Source organism: Panthera tigris, chromosome B3 (assembly GCF_018350195.1).
Source record: "Panthera tigris isolate Pti1 chromosome B3, P.tigris_Pti1_mat1.1, whole genome shotgun sequence".
In the NCBI taxonomy this organism is placed as follows: domain Eukaryota; kingdom Metazoa; phylum Chordata; class Mammalia; order Carnivora; family Felidae; genus Panthera; species Panthera tigris.
This window is the reverse complement of record NC_056665.1, coordinates 61,763,616-61,778,751: the sequence shown is the minus strand read 5'-3', so window position 1 is coordinate 61,778,751 and position 15,136 is coordinate 61,763,616. Positions and strand designations below refer to the sequence as shown.

Sequence of the window (15,136 nt, the reverse complement as noted above, 5' to 3'; positions counted from 1 at the left end):
TCAGTGGTAATAAAAGCAAGGAATAGTCTTCACTTATATTTAATAACATATATTTTGCTCTCATTTACAACATGAAATGTCTTCTCCATTAAGCTTCTGTTTCTAAAATGCTTATTTCTTTACTGTATCAATTTCCTAGAGTGGCGCAGAGATACCAACTAAACTCAACCAATGAGCTTTATTCCATAACCTAGGTGGTAGATACCTGTATATAGTTTTAGTATTGTAAAAAATGTAAACATGTCAAAAGATCTTTATCACCGAAAGTGAAAATAAGTGACTAGGGGCTATAAATTATTCTGAAAGTCAACCAGAAGATATTTAAGAATAAGATGACAAAGGAAGAAAATACTCCCAAAAACAATGTATAGTTCATCTGTGATGACCTATAAAATATGAATACAGATCAAATGCACATGTCACTACTCTGCATTAACTATTTTATAATAAAATTCATATGAAGTAGAGTTGATTTACCCTTGGTCCACCTCCCCAAATGAAAAACAAAAATATAACAAGGAACTTAGCCAAGAAAAGAGACCAGTCCTAAGGTATGCTATATAAAACTATACTTTCTCTTTAAGGTTTTATAGTACTTGAGCCAGATTCAAATGAGAAGAAAATCTGAAAGAGAATTTGAGAGAAAATGGGAGTTATTTTTCATAATAAATACAGGTTTATTATAGCTAAAGTACTATCGAGAAAACCTTTCTAAATTAAAACAAAAAAGAGTAACACCTCCTTTACAACAGTCAACAACTACATGTTTAAATGAGCAAAGTAAATTAAAGGAACAATAAAGTTCCATCACAAATAGTTTTATTTCAAAGGTTCGGAGAAGGACATAAAACATAAACATGAATGAAACCCATCAGTTAATTATCAACCAAACTGAGAGAATGTTTCACAAACTTAGATCATACATACGTCTGGCCGCTTGCAAAACTTCAAGACCTACGACTCTCAAATGCCTATAAATTCACATGGAAGTATTCCATATAGCATCAAATGTTTACTAACACACTAATATGTTTATCTTGCATACAAAGATAAAAATTACCCACGAGACTTAAGAAACTTGGCAAAATCCATATTCACCCTCAAAGACAAGATAAAAGATCAAGAGCTCAGAAGAGGCCACAGCTCTGCTTTGACACGAGTACTTACTGCCTATACCTGAAAGAAAAGATTCTCCCATCCCTTGATTGCCTTCTTTCTTCAGACCTCAATTTTCCCTGCTCACAACCAAACTGGTTTTCCAATGACAACACAATGACTTTGTCCTCCTACTTTCTCCTCTTGCTTCCCTGAACTATCTACTCACCTACATATTAGCTAACATCAGGCTTAGAGGAATACTGGCTGAAAGTTAAAACAGTGAAGCATGTAGGAGTGGGGGGATGGGTCTCAAAACTGGACGAGTTTGTCTATTGTTCTTATCTGGCCCTAAATTTGGCAACCAGCCCCGCTCTTCCAACAAGGAAGAAACTGCAGCCAGCACCTGGAACCAAGCCAAGATAAGCTGTAAGCTGTTTTCTTTCGTTCATCCCTATCCTTTTTCTTTCAATTTTTTTTTGGTCCACCAGAAATATAAAGAGGAATAAGGCTAAGAAAGAACAGAAAAACTTGGCGTACAAAGAGAGGTGAAGGCCGGAGAGAGGGCCTTACTGAGGGATAAAAACAGAATCATTTTACTGGACTAAAATTACTATCCTCAAAATTATGTCTTAAAATGTTTTTTTCCAATGATTTCATTACCTTACAATTTCTGTAGTATACACCAATCTCTTGATATGGCTGAGCAATCAGGGTTTTCAAAATTTTATACTATTGCCCTACCTCCCGCATTTCCTCATCCAACTTGCGCTGCTCCAAGGCTTCCTTCTCTGCACGCTTTCGGTGTTCCTTCTCCACCTTCTCGTATTTCTTCCAGTACAGAAGCATCTCCTTGGTGAGGCGGCGGGCACGAGGCAAGGTCTCCTTACAGTTCTTTTGGGCCTGCAAGGCAGCTCGACGCACCTCCTTCATGCACTGGTGGGCAAGCTGCAGATGACAACAGCATTCTCACAAAGGAGAAGGACCCAACACCACGGCCAGTCTTCCCTTAGCTCTAAACCACAGCATTCCCGTCAGTTCAGTGCACACAGTCTTTCTACGACCACATCTCCTTTTGCTACAATGTGGTTAATGCCCCTGAACAGTACTAAGATCCAGACACAGACCCTGAGGTAACACATGGAATGAAAAATTTATACACATACTGGCACCTTAGATGGAAAGAAAGAAAAAAAAAAGTATAATGACCCGAGATGTGCTGGGAAGCTACAAAGTATTATTGTACACATTAATAATAGTAGCAATTAATGCTTATTATATGCTAGGCACCACTCTAAGCCTAACATCATTAAACTAATTTATTTCTTCACATAAACTCTACAAAGTTGGTAGTACAGACATCCTCATTTTACAGATGAGGAAACTGAGGATGAGTGATTAGATTAGCCCAGGAAAACAGAACCAATAACATTACCTCATCTGATCTCAGAGATCTCAAAGGAAGTTGTGTTACTTCCCTCTAAAGGAAGGTATTAATATTACTAACCATCATTTCTTAGATAAAGAGACTGAGCACATGAACTGCCGAAGGAATTAAGAGCAGGCTATGGTCTCATTCAAAAAGGTTCAAATACCAGAAATGTGAGGAAGAGCAATTTTATTTATAAAATAGAGAACATTCAGAAATTCTCTTAGGTACTACTATAGTACCTAAGGTATTCTACCAGGTCACAAGAGACAAGAGCAGCAAATGGAGACATATTCCAACATAACAAAAAACGGGAAATATAAAACTACAATTTACCTTTCGGCTATTGGTGAGAAACAGGTTACGAGCTGAAGCTTTCTGCTTGTTGGCCTAAAATATTTAAAAACAATTATATCATTTAGGAGTCCTTTTGAAATAAGATTGTGTAGACTGACACTGTCTGTTATTCAACTCCTGAAGGGTTAAAGTCATCCAAAAGCACCAACTGAGAACCACACACAAAGCTACTAAAGCAGCATTAGGAAGAATAAGCTAGTGCTGTGGCTACCTTAAACAGAGTCTTCTGTATACTTTAGAAAGAATTTAAGTTATATTTCAGGCCTGAAGTGGAAAATGTAACAACATGCCCTAAACCCTAGCACCACACTAATACACACGGCTTTGCAGAGCCCATCTGCAAAGAAGCTGAGATAGCAGGCAATGACATACAGGAATTGTTACAACGGTAAACTAGCCTCCCAGTTTGTGTTTCTATCCTCCAACCAGAACAAATCTGCTGCCACTATTAATTTCTGCCAACACTTAAGCTTCACTAAGCTTCATCTTCTCTAACAAAAAATTCTAAGGCAGACCTAACACAAGATGACTCAGCACCCAACAAACCAGTCATGAGCTGATTCTGTCTTCCAATTCAGTTAAAACAAAAGAAGCTCAATAAAAAAACATGCTTTCCCATGATGATCCAGTTGACATGGGAGAAGACATAGCACAGGCATACGTGAGTGACTGTTAAAGAGCTCTCCCCCTAAATCTGAAGAAACAGTGGGTACGAAGTTAGACGTCTTAAAAGCCATTTCTATAAAATTTGCATCTCAGATGATCTGCTTACAGGAATTTTTACGCCCTTTATCAAAACTTTCTCCTACTAATGCTTAAGCAGCTATTGCTACTTAAAAGACAAGAATCTTGGGGCACATGGGTGGCTCAGTCGGTTAAGCAGCCAACTTCGGCTCAGGTCATGATCTCATGGTCCGTGAGTTCAAGCCCTGCGTCAGGCTCTGTGCTGACAGCCTGGAGCCTGCTTCAGATTCTGTGTCTCCGTCTCTCTCTCTCCTCCTCTGCTCACAATGTTTCTGTCTCTCAAAAAATGAATTAAAACGTTAAAAAATTAAAAAAAAAAAAAAAGACAAGAATCTCAAATATTCCTATGGAATTCTTGATCATAGGAAGGGCATCATGTTTTAAAAATTATTTTTATTTGGGGTGCCTGGGTGGCTCAGTCGGTTGAGCATCTGACTTCAGCTCAGGTCATGATCTCACAGTTCGTAAGTTTGAGCCCCACGTAGGGCTCTGTGCTGACAGCTCGGAGCCTGGAGCCTGCTTCTGATTCTGTGTCTCCCTCTCTCTGTCCCTCTCCCCCTCACACTCTCTTTCTTTCAAAACTAAATAAACATTTAAAAAAATTAAAAATTATTTTTATTTTTTTAAGTAATCTCTACAACCAATGTAGGGCTTGAACTCAAGACCCTGAGATTAAGAGTTGCATGCTGTACCCACTGAGCCAACCAGGCACCCTAGATGGGCATCATTTTGAAGTCTATTCACCAGGTACAAAGAGGATTTCCCTATAACTTCTCTCATCAAGAATGTTCTTCTCTCCAAAAATACTTATTAATTGGCACGGGGGGGGGGAATGGTAATTGTTAAGAAGCACAAACATACCAAGGGATCGAAGCTAATACCATCAAATTGGAACAATGGGTCATGTGCCTCCCAATGTGACATATCAAGAAGGATGTATCACTCCTTCGGTAATCCTGCCCAAAATGAATAACCCAAATCTAATCATGAAGAATCATAACTCAAATTCAGAAACACTGTACAAAATAATAGCCCTATACTCTTCAAAAATAAAAATGTTATGAAAAATGAAGGCTGAGAAACTATGTCAGATTTAAAGGAGATTAAAGAGATGTGACAACTAAATGAAACATGTACTTCTAGATTGGATCCTGGATTCAATCAGGAAAAAAAAGCCCCAACCTTTATAGACAACTGATGAAATCTAAATATGGTCTGTGGATCAGATAATAATCTTTATAACTGTATTGTGGTTCTGTATGACAGAATGTCTTTTTTCTTAGGAAACACACATTGAATTACTACAAGGAAGTTCAGTACAAAGTGTCAAACTAACCCTCAAAATGGGTGAGAAAAAAGTATGCATTTATGTAACAAAAGCAAACAAAGCAAACATTGCTAAATATGAGTAAAGGATACATGGCAGTTCCTTGCATTACTCTTGCCATATCATTTTAAAACATTTTGTTTTGAAACAATTTTAGACTTACAGAAAAGTAGCAAAAAATAATACAGAGTTCCCTTATATTGCTCCTGCTGCTTTTCCTCATTTAGCATCTTACATAACTTGAATACAATTATTTTAAATGTTTATTTATTTATTTTGAGAGAAAGAGAGCATGAGCAGGGGAGGGGCAAAGGGGGAGACAAAGAATCCCAAGCAGGCTCCCCACTGTCAGCAAGGAGCTCCACAGGAAATACAGGATCATGACCTAAGCCAAACAAGAGTTGGATGCTTAACTGAATGAGCCACTACTCAGGTGCCCCACAGAATACAATCACAGTAAAACCCAGTATTGAGAGTAACTTGCTCTACAAGTGTGCCACAAAATGAGCAAACGTTTCTATTAATTTTAACTTGATAAATGAGTGATGTCTTGCAATACAAGTAGTGCGAGATGTCGAACATCACATGATCATAAGTGAACCAATGGATCTTCTCTCTCTCGCTCTTTGTGGGATTGGGGGTGACTGTCTCCCATACTCGGATGTTCAGTCTCAGGCCACAGTGTTTGATAGAAATCATCAATTTTTTAGAATGCTGGAAGGTGCTCACACCTGGCACTAGTTTCTTTGTCACTTCAAAGCACCTATGGACAGTCCTTTGCTTTTCCAAACAAGAGTACGCTTAGGAATGCTTTGCTTCATTTTAGGTCAGGCTGCCTACATATATAGACCCTTTCCTATGCTGCCTAATTGCCAGTTACATTAAATACAGTATATGAGTTTATTATTATTGTACTGTAGTCAACATCCATGCAAGCATATACGATGGCCCCCGTGCAGAAAAAGATTCCATTGAGCCAAGAGACAGCAGTGATTCTATTAGTGATAGTGAAAGTAGTCCTACACAATAACCTTGTCTCTTGTCTCCCTGAAACCAGCCACAAAGGCTTTCAAAGGCAAGTGCAGGTTAATTTATTTTTCTTTATATTTTGTATTTTATTATTTTGTATTATATTACAGCATTGTAGTTAATTTTATACGAATATTTTTGGGTTATGGAACGAATCATTTGAGTTTCCGTTATTTCTGTGCTCGCTTCAGCAGCACATATACCATTATTTCTTATGGGGCAATTCACTTTGACATACAAGTGCTATGGATTACAAGCATGTTTCCAGAACAAATTATGCTCGCAAACCAAGGTTTGACTTTATTAAGAAAGGAAAATAACACTGGTAAAATATTAATTAAACTACAAGTCTTATCTGAACGTCAACAATTTTTCCACTAAAATCCTTTTCCTGTTCCAGGATCCCACAATGTATTTAGTTGCTTTTCTCCTCAGTTCTCTTCCTGCATATATAACATTCTTCAATCTTTCTCTCATGTCCTTGACACTTTTGAAAGGCACCAATCAGTTATTTTGTAAAATCTCCCCCAAAGTTTGTGATTTTCTGATGTTTTCTCATGATTGGAATGACATTACACATTTTGGCAAGAATACCCCAGAAACGACATGTTCTTCTCAGGGCATCAAATTAAGTTCACAATATCAAAATTTCTATTACTAGTGTTACTTAGATCTTTTGGTTAAAGTAGATTCTACCACCTTACCATGGTAGTAACTACCCATGATTATCACTATCTTTCTTTTTGTGCTGAGATATATATGCTGGGGAGATGCTTTCAGTATGTGCAAGCTCTGGTTCTCCTGTATCTTTCGTCCTCTGATTTTAGCCTTCATCAATGGATCCAGTCTGCAACAATTATTACCATGGTATTTGTGTTAATGATGATTCTCTACTTCTTTCTGTCCTATTAACTGGAATTCTACTGCAAGGAAGAGTTGTTCCTTCTACCTTACCTGTTTTCTTATTTAATTATTTATAACAGTATGGACTCACTGATATTTCTTTTATTCTATGTGTTAAAATTCAGTATTATTATTATCGATTTCATTGCTCAATTATTCTAACTTTGGTGATGAAGAGCCCCTTCAGATTGGCTCCTGTATTCTTCTGACAATCCCCCACTTCCACCTTTCTTCAAGTACCTCCTTAACTTTATTAGAGAATAAAAAGTGTTGAGAAATCAAGATCTGGGAACTAGATAACTTAATTGTTACTGGGATATCACTGCATCTAGGCACTCTCTGCAAAGAGCTAGCTAGAAATTAAGTATATATGCATACTAACCTATGCACACACACACAACTATATTTCTGTACACATCTATCTGTGTGTGTGTGTACTGAGAGCTCTGACTCCAATCAAATTTCAAAGGCTTCACTTTAAGTGTTTCCAACAGCGAGAAACTGGCTGTCATCTACAACATATTTACTTATTTGTTCAATTCTAGTACACACACAGAGTAGTTTCAAAATTCTAACCCATTCTTTTGTAAGAAACACTTACTATGTCAATCATAGCATTTATGTACAGTTCTTTTGGTCTCTAGCCTTACATATCAAGTCAAAATACTGATTTCCTCAGTTACTTCAGGGAGTCCTTTTCTTCCCCAATCCCTGCAACTTGATTATATATTACTCATTTCTGATACAGTTAACATTTGTTCTTGACTTTTTTAAAATTTTATTTATTTTCAGAGACACCATGTGTGTGCACGAGTGGGGGAGGGGCAGAGAGAACTAGGAAAGAGAATATCCAAAGCAGGCTCCACAGTATCAGCACAGAGCCTGGACACTAGGCTCAAAGTCACGAACCATGAGACCAGAACCTGAGCCAAAACCAAGAGTTGGACACTCAACTGAGTGAGCTACCCAAGCACACCGTTTGTTCCTGTTTTTATTCCACTTTGCCCAAATATCCCCTCAACCTAATTCCCTTCCCACACCCTGACTGGTTTCAATTGTTTTATTATCAGTGTATATGAGGAGTATATGAAACATTACCATGATTTTCAAAGTCAGCCCTACATACAAAACGATGTACTCAAAGACTGCCCCTCATCCCTGCTAACCTGCTCCCATTCCTTCCTTTCTTTCTACATTTTTACCACCTGCCCACTATAAGAAATCAACACTTTAATTTCAGGCTTATCCTTCTTGAATGTCTTTTGCATGAATGAGAATTTGTGTATTTTCTTATATTCCTGTTTTGCTTATATGAGAGGTAAATACTATAGATACCTGCTTTTGTTTTGCTTTTCTCACTTAACACTATGTCTTTATCCCATGTCACTTCAGAAAGGTCTTTCTCATTATTTCTTTTTAACAGCAGCATAACAATCCACTGTGTATATCTACCAGAGTTCAATTCAAGCCCCATGTATAGGCATTAAAGTTGTTTATTTTGCAATTAAAAATAATGCTGTAATGAGTAACTTTGTTTACATTGTATAGTTGCAGGTTTAGCCTCAGCATAATTCCTAGAAGTGGAAGTGCTGGTTTGAAAGGTAACTGCATATGGAGATTATTAGGTATTGCCAATTTACCCTCCAGAATAATGCTCTCTGATTTGCACTTCTAGCAGCAATGTAAAAAAGTGTCTGTTTCCCCATAGCCTTCTTAAGAGAATGTGTTATCATATTTTCCAATTTTTGCCATTGTGATAAGTGAAAAATGGTATCTAGGTGTTATTTTAGACTACTCTAATTATGAGACTTTGAACCTTTTTAATATTTAAGAGCCATTTTTGTATCTTTCTTTGTGAATTGTCTATTCCTGTCATTTTACTTGCCTACTGAATTTGTGGTTCTTTGGCTCTCAATTTTCAAAAGTTCTTTATATACTAGAGATACGAGCCCTTTGTGACAATGTAAATAATCTTTCCCACTTTGTCAGCTCTCTTTTGTCATGAAAAAATTTATTTGTATTTAGTCAAATTTACAAATGTTTTCTTTCATTGCCTCTGGATGTTGAGTCATACTTTTGCTGAGCCAAGGTTAAATAGGAATGTAATCCTTTTCCTCTAGTATTTGTATGATTTCATTTTTTATACTAAGAACCTTAATATGTTCAGAGTATATGTGTGAGAAACAGATCTACTTTTATCTTTTTCCAAATGGCTACCTAGTTGTTCCAGCACCATTTTTTAAAAAGTTTATTAGTCTAGGGGCACCTGGGTGGCTCAGTCAGTTAAGCATCTGATTCTTGATTTTGCGCTCAGGTCATGATCTCACGGTTCATGAGACCGAGCCCCATGTCAGGCTTGGTGCTAACAGTGTGGAGCCTGCTTGAGATTCATTCTCTCTCTCTCTCTCTCTCTCTCTCTCTCTCTCTCTCTCTCTCTCTCACACACACACACACACACACACACACACACACACACAGTGTGGAGCCTGCTTGAGATTCTCTCTCTCTCTCTCTCTCTCTCTGCCCACCCTTGCTCACATGCTCACTCTCTCTTAAAATACATAAATTAGAAAAAAAATTTTTAATTTTTTCTTTTTTTAAAGTTTATTTATTTTTGAGACAGGGAGAGACAGTGCATGAACGGGGGAGGGGCAGAGAGAGAGGGAGACACAGAATCTGAAACAGGCTCCAGGCTCTGAGCAGTCAGCACAGAGCCTGACGCGGGGCTCGAACTCACGGACTGCGAGATCATGACCTGAGCTAAAGTCGGACGCTTAACCTACCGAGCCACCCAGGCGCCCCAGAAAAAAAATTTTTTAAGTCTACCATTCCACTGATCTATCTGCCTATGCATGTAGCAGTACTACACTGTTGAATTATAGAGGTTTTACGGTATATTTTAATGACTGATGTGTCTTTTTCAGTGTTCTCTGGCAATTCTTGCATATTGATTCTTTTCCTTGAGTTTAGTATCAGTTTATCTAAATTCAGAAAATACCCTATTCATATTTCTATTAAGGCTACGCTCAATTAATAAGGCAACTAATTAAGTAAAATGCAAACTGAGTCGAGGGTATATGGACATTCCTTGTACGATTCCTGAAACTTTCAAGTTTGAAATTATATCAAAATAAAATATTACCAAAACCAAATTAAAATAGCAAAAAGAATGCCTACACATCTTTCTCTTGAATCATTCACATTTTTTCTAACGTCTGTGATTCTTCAGTAACATTCAAATATTTATAAATTCTCTAAGAAACATAACTCCACCATTTCATTTTAATTTCCTCTACTATCACCTATCAATTTGTTGTTCAATCTCTACTGCTATGAGTAAGAAAACTGCTTTCCTTTCTCAGAGAGGTTTCCCTCCATTTTTTGGACAATAAACACCACAGAACAACTAACTGTCTTGTGGGTTCTGATCAAAATCTGGAAAAAAACAGTCAACTAATAAGAGTACTATTCAGCATTATCTTAATTCCATCAGATTAGTTTCCTTTCTGAACACTGTAAAGGTATCTAGCTCCAACAGCTCCTCTTTAAAGGGCAGGGAGATAAAACTTGCCATCTATGCTGGAGGCACTCACGTACCTTTGGTAGTTCCTTTTTCACAATGCTGAGCCATACTTTTCTACGACGAGCATTAAGCTGCTCAATGGATAAGTGCTTCTTCTTGGTGCCAGGAGGAGGTGCATCATGAGAGAACTTGGCAAAGACTTTGGTCTGGTGGTGGTGGCAACGAGGAGATTCTTCAGAGGAAAGTTCTTCATCCCTTCGCCTTTTTTTCTTCACTTTTTTCAACTTGGCTGCAAAGGAAACAGACTCTGAGAATGTTGCATTTCTGCCCTTCCACAGAAGACAGCCACAAACAACCTCATCACTTTAAAAAAATTCAAGGTTCCTTCCTCATTCCAAGTGAGGCTGGCAATGTTTACCTCTTTATGTATTCGGGCCTATGACTATTCCAAGAGAAGTATCTCACTACCTTGGAAGAATACTGGATACTCCCTATGTTTACATGAAAGAGAAACACAAAATAAAACCTAAAAACTGAATTTCTGTTGAACCCAACAACAGGAAGGGAGACTTATAAAGTACCACGAACTCAAGTAATGGCCAAAAGGAAGGAAACATATCTACTTGGTGGCAATGTAAAGTGATTGAAGAAAAAACTAAAGAAAGAAAAAAATGTGCTGATAGGACATCATGGCCTGTGAAGAGAAAATCACACGTGGCACAAAAAACTAATTTGGGAGGTGGGGTGGGGTGGGGTGGGGAGGGGAGGGTGCAGAGGATGAGAAAATAAAAAGAGGGGTGCGTAAGTGGCTCAGTTGGCTAAGCGTTTGACTTTAGTTCAGGTCATGATCTCGTGGTCCGTGCGTTCGAGCCCTGCATCAGGCTCTAAGCTCTCCGGAGCCTGCTTCAAATTCTGTGTCTCCCTCTCTCTCTGCCCCTCCCCTGCTTGTGGTCTGTTTCTCAAAAATAAATATACAAAAAAATTTTTTTTAAATACAGAGATAAACTAGGAGGATGTGGGAGAAAGGGGAGAAGACTTAAAAGAACTTCTGAGTAGAGTTCATACCTTTAGGTGAACAAAATCTAACTTGTACACAGAGTTTAAAACTTTCCCTTCCTACCTCCTTCCTGATTTCCAGCTGCTTAGAGCTCAGTAAGGGAGGAAAGCACATTTCCTGGCAAACAGGCAGATAAGCATTACACAAGATAGAGAGGTGATCTATTTTGAATTTCCACAAACAACAACAATCATAACTTATTCCCAACACTTCAGGTTGCTCTTCATACTTCCCTGTGCCTAACCAACTTCTTCCTCTCCCAGAACATTTTCAACATTTGGAAAAGTATGTAGAAGAAAGAAGGAATAAACTAACTGACTTAAACCTTTCGCTAGGAATCTGTAGTTTTATGTCTTTATAATTCTAGAAGAGATCATAAACCAAATACGAAATAAGGTTAATAATAGGACTTAGATAAGGAAGACTAGGGTTTTTGAGATACAGCAAGTCTCTACTACATGCGTTATGTTCAAAGTCCAAATGTACCAACAGGCTACACACAACCCTGAAACTAAAGAGTAAATGTGGAAGGCAGGTCAATATGCTCACCTTTAAGTTTCTTTTCCTCCTTGAATTTCTTTTTTTTGGGTCCAAGTAGGTGCCGTTGTTGCTCATAGAAAGGGTCGTACGTGGACAGGAGGCCTGCACTGTAGTACTGGTACTGCTGCAACTGAAGCAAAAGCAAAGACAGTGGTGAGGCTTAGAAGGGCTGGTCTGTGTTCGAAGCCTGCCTTCAAATCACCTTTACTACAAAAAGTTGAGCCAGAGAAAAACCAAAGCTCCTAAAACATGGTCTTCTTCCCACAAAAAGACCCACAAAGATTTAGTACTTCCAAGTGAATTATTTCCTTACTTCAAAACAAAATGGGTTCATCAGCTATGTGCATGGCAAGTTGCTGAAAATAACTTAAGAAAGGAAAACGCTTCATGCTTCTCAATTTCCACCAGAATATTTATTTGGTCCTGACACATATTTGAGAGATGCAATTAACTGCAGAAAGAGCTCCTCATGGTATTCATCAACAAGAAATAAACTGTATTTCTATTACCAACAGGTCCTAAGATTTACTAAGGTTCTGATAGCTGTTATTCTGGCTTTTAGTCTTCTATCTGGTTCAGAGAATTCCCAACCATCCCAATTCCTTCAAGTCTTTTCACTCTTTATCTCCCACTAAGAGAGCCTGCCAATATTATGGATAATGCCTCTGTTGCCAGAATTCTAACACATGAATAATCAAATTTTTTTCCTCTTCAGAGACAGATTCTTTCAAACACTGCATTTCGATTGACCCGCTAGGCTTACATTCATTTTGTCTTACCTATTACCAATGGATAAATATGAATATAAATTAAAATTAAGCAGTCCACTACTGAATCTCTTTCCTAGATTACAGCCAGTCTAAGAACTGAAACTAGGACAGAAAAGTGACATGGATAACTTGTCACAGAGTGACATGGTCCTCTGTCAATGGTCAAAACTGAATGAGCATTCATTGAACTTCATAGTTAAGGCTGATGGGGGGGTGGGAGGGAGGGGAGGGTGGGTGATGGGTATTGAAGAGGGCATCTTTTGCGATGAGCACCGGGTTTTGTATGGAAACCGATTTGACAATTTCATATATTTAAAAAAAAAAAAAAACGGGGCGCCTGGGTGGCTCAGTCAGTTAAGTGGCCGACTTCGGCTGAGGTCATGATCTCACGGTCTGTGAGTTCAAGCCCCGCGTCAGGCTCTGTGCTGACAGCTCAGAGCCTGGAGCCTGTTTCAGATTCTGTGTCTCCCTCTCTCTGACCCTCCCCCATTCATGCTCTGTCTCTCTCTGTCTCAAAAATAAACGTTAAAAAAAATTTTTTTTTTAAAAAAAGAACTGCATAGTTAATAAAATCTATAAAGTTTCCCATATGTATGTTTTACTTCAATTAAAAAAAGACCAAGTAGGGGTGCCTGGTGGCTCAGTTGGTTAAGTGTCCAACTCTTGATTTTGGCTCAGGTCACGATCTCAGTTTGTGGGTTCAAGCCCCGCGTCAGGTGTGCTGATGTTATGGAACCTGCTTGGGATTCTCTCTCTCCCTCTCTCTCTCTCTCTCTCTGCCCCTCCCTTGCTCACGCTTTCTCTCTCTCTCTCTCTCTCTCTCTCTCTCTCTCTCTCTCTCAAGAATAATTAAAAAAAAAGAAAAAAGACCTGGGGCAGCCAGGTGGCTCAGTCGGATAAACATCTGACTTTAGCTTGGGTCCTAATCTTGCAGTTCATGAGCTCGAGGCCCACAGTGAATAGTGCAGAGCCTGCTTGGAATTCTCTCTTTCCCTCTCTCTCTGCCCCATCCTGCTTCCTCTCGCCCTCTCTCAAAATAAATAAATAAAGTAAAAAAAAAAAAAAAAAAAAAAAAAAAAAAAAGCCAAGTACTGCAATCCCTATTAAAATATCAAAAACGTTTTCCACAAAAGAAAAAATAACACTAAAATCTGTACGGAACCACCCCAAATAGCCAAAGCAACCTTGAGAAAGAAAAACAAAGTTGGAAGTATTACAATTCCAGATTTCAAGATATACTACAAAGCTTTAGTAATCAAAACAGTATGGTACTGGCACAAATAGAGACATACAGATGAATGGAAAAGAATAGAAAACCCAGAGATAAGAGGTGCCTGGCTGGTTCAGTTGGTAGAACACATGACTTTTGATCTCAGGGTCCTGAGGTGGAGCCCCATGTTGGGTGTAAAGCATACTTAAAGAAAAACTTTCAATAATACAGAAGAGAGAACTAAGAAAGAAACCCATCCTTATGTGGCCAACTAAACTATGTCGAAGGAGGCAAGAATATACAGTGTGGAAAAGACAGTCTCTTCAATAAATGGTGCTGGGAAAACTGGACAGCTACATGCACAAGAATGAAACTGGACCACTTTATACCACTCCAAACAAAATTAAACTCAAAACGGATTAAAAACCCTAAATTTGAGACCTAAAACCATAAAAATCTTAGAGGAAAACATAGTAATTTGACATCAGCCATAGCAACATTTTTCTAGATGTGCCTCCCAACGCAAGGAAAACAAAAGCAGAAACAAACCATTGGGACTACTTCAAAATAAAAAGGTTTTCACAGTGAAGGAAACCATCAACAAAACAAAAAGACAACCTAATGAGTGAGAAAAGATTTTTGCAAATTATATATGCAATAAGGGGTTAATATTCAAAACACATAAAAAACTTGTACAACTCAACCCAAACCAATCAATATGATTAAAAAATAAGCAGAGAACTTGAACAATTACCCAAAGACACACAGATGGCCAACAGACATAAGGAAAGAAGATCAACATCACTAATCAGGGAAATGCAAATCAAAACCACAATGAGATTATCACCCTACACCTGTCAGAATGGCTAGTGGCTAGTATCAAAAAAACAAGACAGGGGCGCCTGGCTGGCTCAGTCGGTTGAGCGTCCGACTTCGGCTCAGGTCACGATCTCACTGTCCGTGGGTTCGAGCCCCGCATCGGGCTCTGTGCTGACAGCTCAGAGCCTGGAGCCTGTTTCAGATTCTGTGTCTCCCTCTCTCTCTGACCCTCCCCCGTTCATGCTCTGTCTCTCTCTTGTCTCAAAAATAAATAAATGTTAAAAAAAGAAAGAAAGAAAGAAAGAAAGAAAGAAAGAAAGAAAGAAAGAAAGA

General features: G+C 38.4%; 1 protein-coding gene across 3 annotated transcripts in view; it reads right to left on the bottom strand.

Moving 5' to 3' along the window:
• Nucleotides 1–15,136, bottom strand: part of INO80 (INO80 complex ATPase subunit) — a 135,418-nt gene that overhangs the window by 87,110 nt on the left and 33,172 nt on the right. For all 3 annotated transcript variants that reach the window (XM_042989129.1, XM_042989128.1, XM_042989130.1), the window contains 4 exons: nucleotides 12,014–12,134; nucleotides 10,482–10,696; nucleotides 2,861–2,914; nucleotides 1,840–2,043 (listed from right to left, as the gene is read on the bottom strand). In XM_042989129.1, the coding sequence (XP_042845063.1) occupies nucleotides 1,840–2,043; nucleotides 2,861–2,914; nucleotides 10,482–10,696; nucleotides 12,014–12,134 (594 nt within the window). The remainder of the gene's footprint in view (nucleotides 1–1,839; nucleotides 2,044–2,860; nucleotides 2,915–10,481; nucleotides 10,697–12,013; nucleotides 12,135–15,136) is intronic.